Raw genomic sequence first — 18,479 nt, 5'->3', positions numbered from 1 at the left:
GTATCTGGGTGTGTTTCTGCAGAACAAGTGATACCTGTACCATGTGACTTTGTCAATTCCACCATGTCCAGGCGCAGGTTGGGGGGTTTGTCCATGGCTCTGAACGTATCTGCCCCCATTTTACAGATAGGAAGCCAAGACTTAGAGAGGCCAAGTCATCTGCTTGAAGTCATCTAGCTGAGAAGCGGCTGAGCCTGAAGGGAAACCAGGGCTGCCTTCAGAGTCCAGCCTCTTTTCCCAGCTCCCCAGGAAAGGTTTAAGTGACAACAAAAGGTTTAAATGCCAGCAAAAGGTTTAAACACCAGCGTCGGTCACGGGGCCTGGCGGACGTGTGTGCGGTCACATGCATGTCCCCCTTCTCATTCTGGTGTCTCAGCTCCTGCCCATTCTATGGGCCCCCAGCCCAGCCCTGTCGCAGGAGAGCCTTTCTTTCTCGGGATTGCAAATACTCCAAAGATAAACGCCGCCCGCAGCTGGCTGCAGCCCTGAACAATGGCAAGACCTAGGAAGTGAAGAAATTGCCCGAGGAGCACAGCAGCCCAGTCCAGAGAGGCAGTTCACAGAGTCTGCCTGCTGGCTCGGGCTCCAGTGCAGTGAGCCCTCCCCCCACCCGGCAGCTCCACACTCCCGGCTGGAAGGATGAACAGTCTGTAAAGAAATTTTCCCTAGAAAGAACACTTCGATCAAGTGCAAGTCCACTGCCTTAGACCAGTGATTAGGGGAGAGTTAAAGAAGGGGAGGGGTGTCCCCTCCCAGGGGGAAATATGCAATAAATAATCACAGGTGGGAGAGAGTGAGGGCAGGGGCTGGAATCCCAGCTGGATGCTGGACCCAGCTCCAACGCCGTTCTCCAGAGTAGATGCCAAAATGCAACACAGTAAAACAAATCTGGTGCTCATGTGCAATGCCTTCCTCCTTCCTAAATCTCCACTCACCCACTTCTTCTTAGCAAGTGGCAAGGTGGCAGATGCCATCTGAGAACTATCTAGGGTAGCAGAGGAAAAAAAACCACAACATCGGGTGGGCTGCAAGGTAGCTTGTACAAATTTGCCAGGCCGTAATAATTAGAGATGAACAGAGCATGCTCATGTCCCGTTGGGAGGGAGCTCTGGAAAGCAAACTTGGAATTCTGGAGGATTTACCATGAGCCAGACACAGCTCCTTTAATCAGCACAGCCCTATGAACGTCACAGGTTTTACTAATCCCATTTTACAGATGAGGGAACTGAGGCTCAGTGAGGTAAAGTCACTTGCCTGAGATCACAGGGCTAAAGAAAGAGGCAAGGGGAAGCATTTGAATCCAGGCCTCTCAGGCTTTGGGCCTGGGGTCTCCTATCACCCCTGGGGTGGCAAGGGAGGAGCCAATCAAAATCAAAGGAAGAACTAATCTTGCTTGGCACGTGCCTACAATGCCACCGTGATATTAGTTCCTGGGCCAGAACCATATATGCATTCCTTTAATTTGGGCATCATTGTTATCGTTTAATTTTAACTCTGCTATTTTGTCTGGAGCTAGTCAGGTTTGCACAAACTCCTTCCCAATTCATCTCATTACTGCAAAAAATAAAGACTGTTATTTTCAATGAAGACAATGTGACTCCTTTCTAGTGGCCAGAAGCTGGTCTCCCTGGATTCCAGTTTCACGGTCAGAAACAAGGGCTGCGGCCAGTCCCAGCCCATGACTACAGAGCTTAGAAATGCAGGTGGCACATCCCCTCCGTAGATGAAGCCACTTAATTACCACGCAATCAATATGCAAACAAGTGCCAAACTGGGTTTGAATCAAATTTCTCATTGGGGACTCGGTGGAGGAGGAAAGTCCAGCCGAAGGGGGCCAACTGGGATGAGCTGGCAGGGAGGGGGCTGCAGGATGAAGAGATGGGCTTCGGCTGGGACCCAGGCACCTGAGGGCTACTCAGAGACCCTCCAGAGTCCCCAGTGTCTGGCATGGGGCCCGGCTCCCATTGAGGGGAGCCAGGGCCTGTGGCTCAGGGCTGCAGTCGGTGGGAGGGTTTCCAGGCCTGTCAGCTGAAGTCTGGCGGCCTCTGCTAATTCATTTGACTCGGAAATCTCAACTTGACCAGGTTCCCCCTCCCTTCTTTAAAACAAACTCATTAAACTTGTCAACACTCATTAGGCCTGTAAAACATTGAACTAGAGCCACGGGGGAGACTTGGAGAGGCTGTGTGTGTGTGCGTGTGTGTGTGTGTGTGTGTGTCTGGGAGTGTGTGCTCCAAAGCTGAACCAGGCCCTGGGAGACCCATCTCTGAGGCTTCGCAGGGGCAGAAGTCACATTCGTTTGTTCATCTACTTCCTTCCTTCCTGCATCTGTGTTTTATCAAAGGCAGAACAGCGTGGGGGTTTGCAGCCTCAGACTTGAGCTGGAATCGGCCTTTACCCTCCTGGCACTCCAATGCAGCCCTCTCCTTAGCCTTGCCAGTGTGTCAGTTTACCCCATCTGCAATGTGGGTATTATCAGAAAGGACCCATTTCACTGGGCCGTTGGGAAAATAATGCATCTAAAGCACTTATAACAATGCCTGGTGCATTTTAAGAGTGCAATGACTGGTAGCTATTATTCTTGTTGTTGTGATTGATGATCTAAAATGTAAGAGGCAAGTCCGGGAGCAGTGGCTCACGCCTGTAATCCCAGCACTTTGGGAGGCCAAGGCAGGTGGATCACTTGAGGTCAGGAGTTCGAGACCAGCCTGGACAACATGGTGAAACCCTGTCTCTACTAAAAATACCAAAAAAATAGCCAGATGAGGTGGTGTGCACCTGTAATCCCAGCTACTTGGGAGGCTGAGGCATAAGAATTGCTCAAACCTGGGAGGGCAGAGGTTGCAGTGACCTGAGATACTGCCACTGCACTGCAGCCTGGGTGACAGAGTGACACAGTCTCAAATAAATAAATAAAATGTAAAAGACGGCTTCATTTAGCACTTTGAAATTTGGATTTGGAAAGATTCAAGTTTGAATTTCAGCTTCCTGGTGTGAGACTCTAGATCATGGACCATTTCCCTGAGTTTCAGTTTCCCAAAGTAAAATGAGTAAAATAAAATGCATGCAAAAAAACCCAAAAAACAAAAAACAAGGGATAATGAGGTGAGACATGGTGGCTCATGCCTGTAATCCCAGCACTTTGGGAGGCTGAGGCAGAAGGATTACGTGAGCCCAGGAGTTAGAGAGCAGCCTGGGCGACACGAACCCTCTCTCTACAAAAAAATCAAAACATTAGCTGGGCATGGTGGGGCACGCCTGTGGTCACAGCTACTCGGGAGGCTGAGGAGGCAGGATTGCCTGAGCCTGGGAGGTCAAGGTTGCAGTGAGCCGTGATCACACCACCGCACTGCAGCCTTGACAACAGCAAAACCCTGTCTCAAAGAATAAAGAAAAAATAGGATCATGTCAAGAAGTGAGTTAACATAAATGGAATCAAAACTAGTGTGGTGTCTGTTGCTGTAGGAATATCAGGAATGTCCTTTTTTCTTTATTTCCCTCCCTATTCAACCCACGACCCCACCTTACCAGGCAGCGCAGAATCAGGGGGACAGGTTGAGATCCCATTGCTTTGGCATGCAGCATGGGGGTGATCAGAGGCTACACCTTCTTATGACCTAATCCCAAAGTGAGGCAGATATGGGCTCCCAGGAGAGGGGCTGGGGATTGAAACTCCACACTAGCCTAAGGGTGGAGGTCCCTCTGATCTGAGAAGCAGAAGCCTCAAGTGGAGAGGAAAAAGTGCTCAGAGGAGAAAAAACTGGCCCCATCACCTCCACCTTCTGTGAAAAAAACACACCTGCAGTTTTTAAAAACTGCCTGATGGCAAAGAAACCAAATGACCCTAGATCTAGAAAGAGAAGCCAGAGGAAGGGTTCCTGGCTGCCCTTGCCTTCTGTCACACTTTCCTCCTAAGAAGCTCCTCTTCTCAGCTCACACTCTCTGCCTCCTCCAGGCTGCCAGCAGGACCCAGCTCCACCAGGCTCAGGGACACTTAAAGGGAAGCAGAATTCAGGGGCCCATGAATAGCGGTTTTGTCTGGGCTGCCTTTTAGGGTCTGAGACTGGAGTGGTGGTGTGTTCTTTTTCCCTTTAAAGCGGGGTGTCTGCAGGCTCGCTTTCTCTCTCTCTCTCCCCTTCCCCTTCTTATTGAGAATGCCCCCTAAAAAAAAAAAAAGACGCCAGCCTTCTGCTATTTTTCTTCTTTCTCTGAAAATGAGAACATCAGCTATTGAAGCGGATTGATGAACTCTTCCCAAAAGTTTATTAAGGGAAGGTTAGACAAAGGCCTCAGGGCCCGCAGGCGACTGAGCAGTCAGTATATATACTGGGCCCTTTTGTCCCCCCAGGGCCGACGCATGAATACCTCTCAATGGCCCTCTTCAGAGTGACAAGATCAAGCCAGACAACGGCTTGTTAAAAGGAACTGCGAGCTGTTTCTCTTTTTCCAGCCCAAAGCTCCGTCCCCCACTTCTCCTGCATTAATGTACATCTGCAGCGGGAGGAATAATCGGCTGGAATTCTGTCGGTTTTGTGTGGGTTTTTCTTTTTTCTTAAATACACCCTTCCTCCTCCTCTTCCCTGCCCCCACCTGCCCCTCCCCGCTCCTGCCCTCCCCCTCCCCCCACAAAGGTCCTGGAGCCATATGTTACTGAGCACATCCTGGCTGTGTCTTCCAGGGACCCCAGGGTGGGTATTTCTGGAAGACAGCAAGAAAAGGGGGTTCTGAAGCTTCTGTTCCTTCCAGTCCACGCTTATAATAATCACTCCATTTCTGAACACTTACTGTGTGGCAGGGGCTGGACTAGGGACCCAGGTGTGCCATCACCTCTGCAGACTTTTACATCAAGGTAGGCGTTATTGGCCCCCACATGATGGAAGGGAAAATGAGGCAAGAGAGAAGGAACTTTCTCAGGGAATCATCGGGGATGCAACTCTAGGCCTGGCCCACTCTTGGGGGCTCGCCCTGATTTTCAGCTGCTGCATTCAGGACAGGGGTTAAAGCCAAAAGCAAATCTTAGCCCCAGTTCTACGGCAGGCTTCTGCCTGGCTGACTGTGGCTCAGGCAGCTCAGAGAGAATGTGTTCTGCAAGGAAGGTTTGCTGGTAGAAGCCTGACCCCAAGGACAAGTGGCTGGGCAAGGTTGTAGGAGAGCTGGTTGGGGTTGACATTTCATAAACATGAAGTTGCCTTGGGAGAAGCCTTTCTTCATTATCAATGCTAAGGGAACCCTTGCTCAAACAAGCCAGGGTTATGCAAAAATTCAAAATTGCCTTCATTTGGGCTGCAGTGTGTGCGCGTATGTGTGTGTGCATGCATGTATATGTGTGTGTGCATGCATGTATGTGTGTGTACACACATGTGTAATGTGTGCATGCCTGTATGTATGTGTGTGCATATGTATTTGCGTGCATGCATGTGGCTGTGTGCACAGGAGCACGTGTGTGACATGTGTATGTGTGTGTCTGTGTGTGTACTGCAGATTCACTGTCCTAGTGAGTTTTGTTCTGTGTTTCTAGTTCCTGAACCAGATTAGGACCTTCTTTGAGAGCAAGGACCAGAATAAAATAAACACTCCAGCCTGGGTGACAGAGCGAGACCCCGTCTCAAAAAAATAAAAAAAATAAACATTTTATTCTGCTTTGATCTCACCTATTTAGTGCCAGTGCAATACCGTATGCAGAACAGGTGCTCAATAAATGCTCCCTAACTCAAGAACTTCTTTGAGACACCTGAGCAGGACAGGGGAGGGGGCAGCCAGGCCTCCGCTGAGGATAGAAGGCAAGGCTTTCCCTCCCCCTCCTTTCCACTTCTCTTCCTCTCTCCCAATCCCATATCTGTCTTAATTTGGGTGCTACTGAAGTGAATTAACATCCCTAATGATCATGGTATAGAGAATTCCACCCATGTCATTCACTTTCACCTTCGAAGGAGCTTCCCTGCCAGCAGGGACAGGGAGGGCTTTTGTACTCACCTTCCCTGGTGTTTTTTTCCCCTGGGGAAAGAGAGAGTGGAAAGGAAAGACCTTAGGCAAGCAGCCAGGTGGAGGGAAAACTGCTCTTGCCTGAGAGGTGGGAACCCTGTCTCTGAGTCCTGGTAGGCAGGCAACTGTCCCATTTGGCCTGGGACTTTCCTGGTTTTCGCACTGAGGGTCCCACATTCCAGAAAAGCCTTCAGTCCCAGGCAGACTGGGATGGTTGCTCACCCTACCCCCTGGGGTGTAAGGATCAGTCTCATAGGTCCATGGGGCTAAGGTACCTGACACAAGGAGCGGCCTCAACCTCCTCCCACCTTCGTTAAGGAATGGCTGGGAAGGGAAGAGTGACTGCAAGAGAATTGGGAAAAGCCCAGCGGGCCATGTGCTCAAGGGCCTTACCCTTTGGCGTCTGCCCCTTATGTTGGGTGGTTGAGGGGAAGCATGGATGTGGGAGGTCGGAATTCGTCCATGTTTGTGGGTGGAATTGGAGCCCAGTGGCTGGAGCCTGGGGTGTCCTCCTTATCAACGCTCCCAAATTGGAGCCTCTGTCAGGGGAGGGGCCACTAGGTTAGGGCCAAATGGGCCTCCCATTTGGAGCTTGGCTCTTTGACTTAGACCAACTCAAATTCGAATCCTGTCTGCCATTTGCTGGCTGGGAGGTTTTGGCCAAGTCATCCCCCTACTTGTGGAAGAGAGGTGACACCACTCCAACCCAACTCTGCCCAGGACAGAGCAGGCCTCCGACACATGCCACATTCTTCTCTTCCTTTCTGCTCTGCTCTTCCCCCAGACACCTTATTTTTTCTGGCTTAAGGACAGAATTAGGAGGGAGGAAAACGGAAAATCCAGATGCCAAGTCCTTCCAGGGAGACCAAAGTGGGGGATGAGTGAGGCCTGGGAGGTGGACGGAGGGTTGTCTTGGAGTCATCATAATTTAAGAAATTTGCCTCCCTTCCGCGCCCCAAGATGAGCGTTACCATTTCATGGATGATTCAAGTCTAACTTCCCCCAAGGAAGGGCTGCGACCCCTGACCCCTGAAACCTGTATTTACCACGCTCAAAAGCCCCTACTAGCCCCAGAGAGCTGACCTGAGCTGGGACCAAGGCACCAGGGCCGGCAGGGCTATAAACAAGCCTGGCTCCTTCGGCTCAGGAATCCTGAGCGAAAAAACAGAAGGGGGCTCAGAGGTGGGGCCCAGTCCTGGCCTGTGAGCCAGTGGCTAAAGGGAGGCGGGGAGAGAACTCCCGGGGTTGGGGGACCTGGAGGATGAGTTAGGGGAGAAATGGGCAAATAAGGAGTTATTTCCTCTCCTTGACCCTTGGTTTTCTTGGCTGTAAAATGGAGCAAAAGCTACTTTGCTCGTAGGGGTTTTGTAAGGCTGAAGTGAAATAGCAAGTGTAAGGGCTTCAGAGTGCTAGAGGAGAAAGTAAAAAGCAAACACACCTTCTAGAGCAGGGGCCACAGAATGGGGAGGGAGCCAAAGGATGGAGGATTAGACAATTGACACGTGGTTGTTGGATGATCAGTAAATCTCTGTTGAGAAATAAATACCCAGAGCTTGGCTGAAATAGAACAGCGTGGGTCTGTCCCTGCCCTCGAAGGCCCCCTTGCTTGGTGGGGTAGACAGGCAAACAGATATCCCTCCTTTCAGTGGAAGGGTTGCCATGAGGAGTAGGGGCCTGGGGGCTGTGGGAGAGTCCAGCTTTGGGGTCCATGAGGTGGAAATGAATTCGTCTTTATTTTTTCAAACTCACATTTCCTGTGCATCTTTGCAGAAACTTTCTGATCTCTCCTCCCACCCCAAACCTGCCTTTGGTGTGTCCACATCTCTTGGATTAGACTTTAATCCTCCTCCAGCTCCTTGGTGGGCATGCAGAGGCTGAGAGGATCGAAATGGCCTTTCCCAGGGCTTGCTCTGGGACTATCTGGAAGCCTGCACACTAACTCAGCCCTCTGCCCTGCCCTGTAACTGCAGACAAGAAATGACCTCCATGAGCCTCAGTGTTCTCATCTGTAAAATAGGGCTAATGACACCCACCTCACAGCATCGGACAAAGCCACACACGGTGCCTGGCACACAGTAGGTGCTCAGAGTGTGGGCCTGGAGCCCATGCTGCCTTTCTGGCTGCAGCACACAAGAGCCTGGGCTCCCTCGGCCAACTGGGCCTGGCCTTTGAAGCTTAGTGCGGCTCCTTATTATGGCAATTAATTACCCGGGGACAATGGAGCACAGCCCTGCCCTCTGCCCGCGCCTTCCAGTGGCGGGGGTGGGTGGAGGGTGCTGGGAGGGGGAGGTTAAGCGGCTGCCTGTTTGATTATGGGCACAGGAAGCTTTATTGGTTTTACACTGCAGCCTGTTCTGAAATCAAAGACGATTTCCAGGGAGCGGGTGGGAATCAGCCACTTGGAGCTCAGAGAGTGGCTTTGTTTATTTTGGGGGCCCTGACTGAGCACAACCTGGTCTCTGCCTGCACCAGTGTCCTAGAGACCTGCTCTGGGGTTGGGCAACGGGAGTTGGTGCTTTGCTGGGGGTAGGGTGGGTGCTGGGGGGTTGAGGGGGGCGAGGAGGCAGCTCCTCCTGCAGGCCTGGGGGGAGAGGGAGCTTTGGTTTCCCAAAGCCGGGGGTGATGCGACTCGGCCTTGGCCAAGCTAGTCCTGCTCTCGGAGCTTTGGTGATCTTACCTTCAAAACGGGCCTAAAGATGACCCCTGCCCCGGCAGTCTTGGAGGATGCGCCGGGTTATGCTCATTGGTGTGGTTCCATGAGGCAACCTTTCTGCAGTCCTGGAATTTGCAGTGCTCCTTTGTTCCTTTAGTTCATTCATTCATTCATTCATTCACTCATTCTCCCATCCTGTAAGAGAGCCTGTAGCTTCACACTGGACTTCTACTTGGAATTAGAGAAAAGAAAGCTGGTTTCTCAAATTCAAAAGCACCGTATTAGTTCTAGTTTTTTGTTTGTTTTGTTTTGTTTTTGTTTCGAGACAGAGTCTCTCTGTCATCCAGGCTGAAGTGCAGTGGCACAATCTCAGCTCACTGCAGCCTCCGCCTCCTGAGTTCAACCAGTTCTCCTGCCTCAGCCTTCCGAGTAGCTGGGGTTTCAGGCACACGCCATCGTGCTCAGCTAATTTTTTTTGTACTTTTAGTAGAGATGGGGTTTCACCATGTTGGCTAGGATGGTCAACCTGGCCTCAGGTGAGCCACCTGCCTTGGACTCCCAAAGTGCTGGGATTACAGGCATGAGCCACCACACCCGGCCTGTTAGTTCTTTATATTGAAGAAATCACATATTATTGTGAAGGAAAAAAAAAAAAAAACTCAAACACTAAAAGAATATAGAAAGTAAAAAAGCTTGTCGGCCTCTGCTTCCTACTCTCCAGAGTTAAATACAATGAATAACTTGGGAGTCTGATCTTCTAAATGTTTCTCCACAGAGAAACGGCACATCTATACATATGTTTATTTTGACAAAGTGGGATTGTGCAACAGACACTGCTCTGGACTTAATCAGTTAATAATGTGTCCAGGACATCATTTTCCGGAGGCTGGTTCCTTCTCGACACCTTGCCAGTGATGGGTTTTACCCATTGTTTTAGTCACCTTCAACCTGCTGGTAGCTGAGAACTGATGTGTCTAGCCCTGGGCGCACCACTTCCACCTGTTAACTGAAGAGCCATTGCTAGCCCCACTGTACAGATGATAAGACTGAGGGCCAGAGAAGCTGGAAGATTTCTTCAGGTCTCCTGCTAGAAAGCAGCTGAATTGGAATTTGTGGGGTTTGTTTTGTTTTGTTCTGTTTCGTTTTTGAGACAGAGTCTTGCTCTGTTGCCCAGGCTGGAGTGCAATGGCATGATCTTGGCTCATTGCAACCTCTGCCTCCCATGTTCAAATTATTCTTGTGCCTCAGCCTCTCGAGTAGCTGGGATTACAGCCATGTGCCACCACGCCCAGCTAATTTTTATATTTTCAATAGAGGTGGGGTTTCGCCATGTTGGCCAGCTGGTCTCGAACTCCTGGCTTCAAGTAATCCATCCGTCTCGGCCTCCCAAAGTGCTGGGCTTACAGGCGTGAGCCACCACATCCAGCCTGAGCTAGAATTTGAATTTGGGTTTTCTGACTCTCAGTCCTCTAGGATAATTTGGGGTACGTGGAGGAACTGGCCCTATCCTAAGTTCGGAAGACAGATTCCAGATAAGAAGTATAACAGCCTGTGGTGAAACATACGTGGTATTGACATCTTCCCACAGGTCAGGAAGAGTTATGACTTTAACATAGCCTTGAAGTTGAGGCCAGCTGCCACCAGCCCATGCCAGATGGCTTCTTAGTGCCACAGTCTTCCCTTTTCCCTCCCAGTGAGAAATCACAGAGGTGAAATGGGGGCTTAGAAAGCCCCCACCCCACCCACTGGCCTTAATAAAGTGGGATTCCAGGGCTGCAATTCACTTTCCCAATCCAGGATCTTGAAACTCACAGCTCTCCCAGATCGCTGTACCAAGATTGGGATCTGGAGCTGAAAAGAGCTTCTCCAGCCGACCCTCCTCGGATGTCGGCTCTGGAAGCAGCCAGTCTGACCCTCTCACTTTCACAGACGGATGGGCAGAGGCCCCAGGAAGGTTAAGTGACTTGCCCAAGGTCACACAGCTAATCAGTGGCAGAGCTGGGACAGATTCCCTTTTGCTGGAAAGATGATCTCGTGCCTCTGAGGCGGTGGTGACGTCTCTCCTGGCCCCTGACAGCCTATGGCCACATCTGAGTTTTTCCTTCCCAACTGTTGAAAGTCTTCCAAACCTTGGGGAGGCCGGGAGGCGTAACAGATGGGGAGCTGGTGACCTGGAAGAGGGAACACCATGCCTGGGGAAGGGGAGGGAGGAGGGTGAGGCAGCCACGCGAAAGTCCAGTTACCAGGCTGTCACAGCCGTCTCATTTGGCCAGCACTTTACAGTTTATGAAGCTTGTCCCAAGCTGTGATCTTCACAGCCCTCTATGAACTAGCCTCGTCACCCCTATTTTCCACATGGGGAAATCGAGAGGCTCAGAGGATGACATCCGTTGCTCAGAGTCCCAAATTAAGTGATGGAATGTCAGATCTGGGGTGAGGCAGGGGCAGCTTGGGACCATCTAGTCCTGTGCCCCCATTTTACAGATCAGGAAGGTGAGCCCCCAAGAAGGGGAGGCCAGGAGCTCCCTGTTGTAATGCTCATTTCCCTAGACATATGCTGGCCTCCTGGGCATGTTATGGTAAACCCCAAATCCTGAAGGGAGACAGGATCATGTGTTCCCTTTCCAGGGAGCATGATTCTTGACAGGGCCTAGCGGGAGACACTACCCTAGCGGGAGACACTACCCTTTGGTTCTAGTGATTCTAAACCTGGCAGTGTAGTGTGGTGGTTCATCTTGAGTCAGCTGGACCCAAGCTCCAATCCTGACTCTGCTGTGTGTCCTTAGGAAGACGGCATCATCTCTCTGTGCTGCTCATGTGCAATATAGAGCTCCATTACAGGGTGGTTGAGAGGGTTAGATGATGTGATGTGTGCACACAGCTTAGCAGCGAGCCTGGGCACAGTAAGTGCTCAGTAAAGGTTAGCAGCTTATTATTATTTCTTATATCAGGGTCTAGTGAGAGGGGTGGAGGATGTCCCAGCTCTCAACCTTCAATGGCCTTAACAACACACCCACGGCACATGACCTTCACAGGTCTCTAGCCAGCCTGTGAAAGTGAGCAATGAGGCAGGCTTGTGCCTGGAACTAGAGAGATGTGGCATGAGCGGGCTCCGGTGGCATTGCTTTTTTTTCCTTTTTCTTTTTTTTTTTTTTTTGAGACAGAGTCTCACTCTGTCACCAGGCTGGAGTGCAGTGGCACGATCTCGGCTCACTGCAACCTCCACCTCCCTAGTTCAAGCAATTCTCCTGCCTCAGCTTCCCGAGTAGCTGGGACTATAGGTGTGTGCCACCACACCCAGCTAATTTTTGTATTTTTAGTAGAGATGGGGTTTCACCACGTTGGCCAGGATGTTCTCGATCTCTTGACCTCATGATCTCCCTGCCTTGCCCTCCCAAAGTGCTGGGATTACAGGCGTGAGCCACCGCGCCCACCCAGCCTTTTTTTTTTTTTTTTTTGAAACAGAGTCTTGCTTTGTTGCCCAGGCTGGAGTGCATGGCATAATCTTGGTTCACTGCATACGCTGCCTCCCATGTTCAAGAGAGTCTCCTGCCTCAGCCTCCCCAGTAGCTGGGATTACAGGCATGCACCACCACGCCGGCTGATTTTTTGTATTTTTAGTATAGATGAGGTTTCACCATGTTGTCCGGGCTGGTCTCAAACTCCTGACCTCTGGTGATCTGCCTACCTCAGCCTCCCAAAGGGCTGGGATTACAGGCGTGAGCCACCATGCCTGGCTTGGATGGCATTTCAGCTGCAGAAATGGTGAAGTTTTTCTGTAGAAAAAAGAAAGAGGCTGGGCATCATAGCTCCAGCCTGTAATCCTAGTATTTGGGAGGCTGAGGCAGGAGGATTGCTTGGGCCCAGGAGTTTGAAACCAGTCTGGGCAGCGTAGCCCCATCTCAATAAAATAAGACCCCGTCTCAATAAAAATAAAAGAAAGGTGGTAGTTCATTTGCACCTCCTTTCCCCAGGCTGTGCCCATCTAATTCATTCTGTTTCAAAATCATCATTTAATTTAGAGGGGAAAAAATAGCTCTGCAGACCAGGGCTGAAGGCCAGCTCCAAACCTTGGGTCTGTCCCCCACCCCTTTGCACTTAGTGGCCTGGCTGTGGTCTAGGGGAGGCCCTGAGCTTGCTGTGATCTGTGGGGACCTCATAGGCTCTCCAAAGAAGTTGTCAGGGAAGGAGGTGGCATAGTCTCTGCCACAAGCCCCAGAAAGGCTGATGGCACAGATGAACATACCTGCAAATGCCATAGTCTTCCTAATAGCTGCCCAGCAACATTTTCAGGGGTGCTGAGGGCCTGTGGTCAGCCTTGATCCTCTTAGCCCCCAATCTGAGTAAAGGTGATGCCAGCCAGTGATTGTGGGCAAAGGCTTTGGGGTGGAGGAAGGGGTTGGTGGGGCCCGGAGGGTGACTGAGGGAGGCATCTGGCCAATCACAGAGCCCCGACTGACACCACCCCATTCCCCGGCAAAGTCCTCGGGGTTCAACCCTTCACCCAGGTGCTGTGTGGCAGCGCTCCACCTGGAGACAGGCTTTGAAAGTGAATTATTTGAAACTGAGGAAGTCAAGGCCTCGGGCTTCTCAGCATTCTCAGAGCAAACAAACTTTTGGCAAGTTCAGAGAAAAGGAAGCAGGATTGAATTTCCTCTTCGACTCACCTGGGGAAAAATTCAGACTGCTTGGTGGTGGGGGCACCAGGGACCTTGGCTCCAGGATAGGCTGAGGGAGCGGGCGTCCTCTGGGGTCATTGAGAAAGGTCCCCGAGATGCTCTATAGCTTCTCCATAGCAGCTGGTTCTAGAGCTAAGGGCTACCAAGTTTGGACAGTTCTTCTTTTGGTCTGATTTACTTCCCTCCTGCTGCAGGTGAAAAGACAGCTTCTCCCTTGCTCACCAGCTGAGTTGAGGAGTCAGGTTCAAGTCCTGACCCTAGCTGTGTGTGCTGTCAGATAAGCTGCTTTACCTCTCTGTGCCTTTCCTCATCTATAAAATTGGGGGAAATAATAATTGCCCCCTCAGAAGTTCTGGGCCAAGTGGAAAATTTTACAAGAAGGGAAGAGGTGGGGAGAAGTTTGTACACTGGTTGGGTTTTGCCCGCATCTTCAGAGAGTGGAAGGGAGGAAGGAAGGAAAAAAGAAGGAGAGAAGGAAGGAAGGAAGGAAGGAAGGAAGGAAGGAAGGAAGGAAGGAAGGAAGGAGCGAGCTTTGGTCTGCACACACCCCGGAGCAGCAGCCCGGTAAAAGCGGATCTTTCCCCAAGAAGCCAGATTCTCATAAAACTACGGAGCGCCAGGAGGACAAATCACAGAAGGTAGATGCTGGAGGATGCAGTGGAGGGATTGAGATTAGACATAAGGAAACACAAACCTGTTAGTATCTACAAGTCATGGAATCCTGGGTTTAAGGGGGTGGAAATTTGAGGACCATTGGAAAGAACTCTATAAATGTGGTAGAGGCAGGGATATGGTGTCAATGACCTTCCCGCTTCACACCCAGGAACTCTGGCCCACCTGCCTACTTATGTGGGGTCTCTGTCCCTAAGCTAGCCTAACCAGCACTGGGGATTGATGAAGGTCCAATCTTTGCTTTCCTCTTTCCCCAGCCAAGGCCAGTGGGACACATGCCCTCTCCCCAGCTCCCAATCCTCCCTTTCCTCTGAGGAATTAGCTACATGTCTCCCAGCTGAGCCATCAAAGGATGCTTTCTCTACATCCCAGTCTCCTAACCATGCTGCCTCTGGAACCGAGTAGAATACGGGAAACTTCCGAGCAAAACCCAGGAGCCCAGGAGCAGGGGTTCTCAGCCTTGGCTGCACATGAGATTCATATGAGGGAGCTTTTACAAATCCCAGTGCCCAAGATGCAACACAGCCCCATTAAATCAGAATGGACAGGGGGTGGGGCAGTATTTTTTAAAGCTCCTTGAGTGATTCCAAGGAGCAGCCCAGGCTGAGAAGTTCTGGCCCAGAGTCAGAGCTGTGGATATTCCAGCCACATTAGATGCCTGAGCCACACCCTCTGAATTTCAACGTCCTGGACCACACAAAGCAGGCACTGTCAGGATCATCTCACAGAGCTGTAAGGCAGGAAAGAAGAGAAAGCAGCATGAGACAGCAGTGCCTGGCACCTAGTAGGTGCTCAGTAAATGCTCGTTAAAAATAATAACAATGGCCAGGTGTGGTGGCTCACACCTGTAATCCCAGCACTTTGGGAGGCCAAGGCAGGCAAACTGCTTGAGGTTAGGAGTTAGAGACAATCCCTAGCAACATAGTGAGACTCCATCTTTACAAAAAAATTTTAAAAAATTACCTGGGCATGGTGGCATGTACTTGTGGTCCCAGCTACTCAGGAGGCTAAGGTGGGAGGATGGCTTGAGCCTGGGAGGTTGGGGCTGCAGTGAGCCTTGATCTTGCCACTGCACTGCAGCCTGGGCAACAGAGTGAGACTCTGTTTCAAAATCATAATAATGACATAACAGTAATAATAACAGCTGTCATTTTTGCAGTACCTACCTGGTACCAGATACTTTGCATGCATTCACATAAACTTTTCTCTGGACCTGAATGATTCCTGGGATTGGCACCACTTTTCCCAAGAGGAGGGCTGCCTTTGTCCTGGTTTGAGGCGGGCCGGTGTGTCTGGAAGCCCTGGAGCAGGACCCTGGCTGGTTCTTGTTTGGACACATCTTAGGCAACCTTCGGCAAACAGTGACTCAGCCGCCTTGGCTGTAGATGAGTTCTTCCCAGGCCAGGCGTGGCTTCCTCAAGTTTCCTCCTGCAACATGTCAGGGCCCAGGAGGATGTGCTAAGCACCTGTGTCGGTTTTCCTTGGGGGCCCTTGGGAGGGATCGGGGCGGAGGGACAGGGGTCTCTCCTTTCCTTCTGCTTTCTGAGGTGCTTGTTTTGCCGGAGCATTCTCCTGCCTCCTAGATGCTGGGGCTCAGAGAGGCGGAGTGAGCAGCCCAAGGGCACCAGGATTCAAACCTAATTCTCTAAAGCCATATTCTGCCGGCAGCCTCTGGTTCCACATAGCAGGGGAGCAGAGGAAGAATCCATAGCCTCTTTAGAGTTCCAGAGCTGGTGTTCTGAGTCCGTGGCCTTAAGACTTAGCAAAAACAGTGACCATATGGTGGCACCCTCAAGAGATCTGCTGTTGGCCCCCCCTTCACCCCTTACTGGTACACCCCCAGAGTGTCTGAGAACCAGTCCCAGCTCTCTCACTGACTGCTGTGTGACCTCTAGCCAGTCACATTCCCTCTCTGGGCTCAGTATTCGCATCTGGAAGACAATGAGTTGGGACTAGGTTATCTCTCAGGTTGCTCCCAGCTTGAACCGACTCTTTTGATGCAGAAAGGATGTCTCAGATATTGGAGACAAAGTCCGTACTGGGGGAAGCTGTCCCAAAAAGGAAGGCTGGTGCCTGCCCCACACCTGAGTACAATCCCATACTCTGCTGCTTAGAAGCTTTGAGACGTGGACAGTAGCTTGGCCTCTGAGTTCTGGCGTCTTTATCTGCAAATGGAATGATAATGGTTGCAACATAGTTGTAATGGATAAAGGAGCTAATCCACAAAAAGCCCTTAACAGGGAGGCCAAGGCGAGCGGATCACGAGGTCAGGAGTTCGAGACCAGTCTGGCCGACATGGTCTCTACTAAAAATACAAAAATTAGCCGAGCGTGGTGGCACGCACCTGTAGTCCCAGCTACTCAGGAGGCTGAGGCAGGAGAATCATTTGAACCCGGGAGGCAGAGGTTGCAGTGAGCCGAGATCATGCCACTGCACTTCAGTCTGGGTGACAGAGTGAGACTCCATCTCAAAAAAAAAAAAAAAAAGAACCCTTAACAGCTCCTGGTACATAAGAAGCACTTTTTATGAGCTGAAATTATCACTGATGAGGATTTCTCTGCATCTTAGACCCCCTGCCTATAAAATAGTACCTACCTTGTGGAGCCACAGCAAGGCTAAAATGAAACAGTAAGTGCCCGTAGCTTGGTGTCCAGCAAATGGTCTCAACTGTTGTAAAATCGATTATTTTCATGGGTGTGGCTGAGTCTCCTGTTTCCAGCCCTCATCGTGAGAGCAGAAACTGAGAAGTGGAGCATTGCAGGGCGGGATGGAGGTGGCTTTTGTTTGCCCTGCCCAGGGTGCCAAAGACATTCAGTTCCCAAACTCCTGAGTGCCCAGGCCCAGGGGACCCGCCTGTGCCCCTCCCACCTCCTCGGCTGTGGCACTACCAGCCCTAGCCCAGGCCCTGTTCTCCAGTAAGCACCTCTCCACTCTCTTGCTTTCCCTCGGGCCTGAGCGCTCAACCCCTAATTCATGAAACCTGTTGACTCAGGGCCCAGACCTGCAGCCCCAGGCATCCGTCCGTCAGTCTATCTGTCCATCCGTCACACCAGAAACCTTGCTGGCCTCTCTCCAGGGCCTGGTCAGAGGGTGCCAGCCAGCCGGCAGGGGCTGCAGGCTATGGAGACGACAGCCCGGGCCAGTGTGAGTCCCTCCACCTGGCTCCTTGTCCCATCAGGCACCACTTAAGAGGATGTACTGTTACATGCAGAGGGTGAAGGCAGGGCTGGAGACGCCTTCAGAAATGGAAATGGGACCCATTTGTTTATAATTTACTCTCTGACACTTAACAGGAACCTGATGGGACCAATAAAGGCTCAGAACTCACCCAACTCCTGCCTCAAAAGTGCTGGAGCCGGTCCAGTTCTCTAGAGGCAAACACATCTCAAAGCCGGGCAAACCGCTTGGCTCCCAGCACCCCATACCCCCTCGCTCCCTCCCTCCTCGCTAAACTTTTGAAAGACCCCTCACTGTTCCCTAGCTCAGTGGGCCTGCCAGCCTTTCCAAGCTGTGGGGCAGGAAGGCAGCAGGACTTGCTTTCGAGGTAGAGATGGGCCCAGAAGGCAATTCTGGAGAGGACTAGAATATTCTGGGCACAAGGTAGGCAAAGAGAGGGGGCCAGTGACGGAGGAGGAATCCAGTTTTCAATTTTCCTCAACAGAAAAATGAGTGCATGAGAGACAGAATAATTTTCCAGTGTGCAGGCCCTAAGTGAAACCTCCTTGAGACATTGTGAGTTATTAAAGAGGAAGAAAGAAAAGAAATGGTAAAATCAGTTTGCCTTTAGCAGAACTGTACAATGCACTCTTATTTCCAGGGGAATCTAATTAGAGGGCAGACAGCCGAGCCTGGAAGGGGAAGAAAGCCAGAGGTTGGGGCTGGGAGGCCCCAGTGGGCCAGGTGGGAGGAGGGTGTGATGGTGGACGTTGGGCCCTGGGAGGACGACCTTGGAGAGACATATTCCCTCCCAGCATCTTGGAGGGCTCAGCAGGCCTGGATTCAAATCCTGAATCTTGGCCCTGCCTTATATCTTTGGGTTGGTGGCATAACCAGTACCTCCACTTTCTTCATTTTAAAATGGGAACAGGCCAGGCCTGGTAGCTCATACTGAACCCCAGTGCTTTGGGAGACTGAAGCAGGAGGATCACTCGAGGCCAGGAGCTGGCATAGCAAGACCCTAACTCTACAAAAAAAAAAAAATTAAAAAATGAGCCAGGCATGGTGGTGCCCACCTGTAGTTCCAGCTGCTTGGGAGGCCGAGGCAGGAGGATCACTTAAGCCCAGGAGTTCGAGGCTGCACTGAGCTATAATTGCATCACTGCACTTCAGCCTGGGTGACAGAGCAAGACCCTGTCTCTTAAAAAAAAAAAAAAGTAAATAAATAACTGAATAAAATAGGAATAATAAAGTTCCTGTTGGTGTAGTCGTCAAGATGAAATGAGGGAATGTCTGAGCAGAGCTTGGCACATACGGGGCACTCTGTGAGTGTTTGT

At 51.1% G+C, this 18,479-nt stretch overlaps 1 protein-coding gene across 7 annotated transcripts in view; it reads left to right on the top strand.

The window, feature by feature from the left end:
- The window catches only part of PAX7 (paired box 7), a 119,695-nt gene that overhangs the window by 23,251 nt on the left and 77,965 nt on the right, over positions 1–18,479 (top strand). Inside the window, exon 5 of one of the 7 annotated variants that reach the window (XM_055262302.2) lies at positions 15,655–15,660. The exons of the other annotated variants lie outside the window; for them this stretch is intronic. Within the exon in view, the coding sequence (XP_055118277.1) occupies positions 15,655–15,660 (6 nt within the window). The remainder of the gene's footprint in view (positions 1–15,654; positions 15,661–18,479) is intronic. 7 annotated transcript variants of the gene reach the window in all.

Source organism: Symphalangus syndactylus, chromosome 22 (genome assembly GCF_028878055.3).
Source record: "Symphalangus syndactylus isolate Jambi chromosome 22, NHGRI_mSymSyn1-v2.1_pri, whole genome shotgun sequence".
Classification (NCBI taxonomy): domain Eukaryota; kingdom Metazoa; phylum Chordata; class Mammalia; order Primates; family Hylobatidae; genus Symphalangus; species Symphalangus syndactylus.
This window is presented reverse-complemented; position numbering and strand designations above follow the sequence as displayed.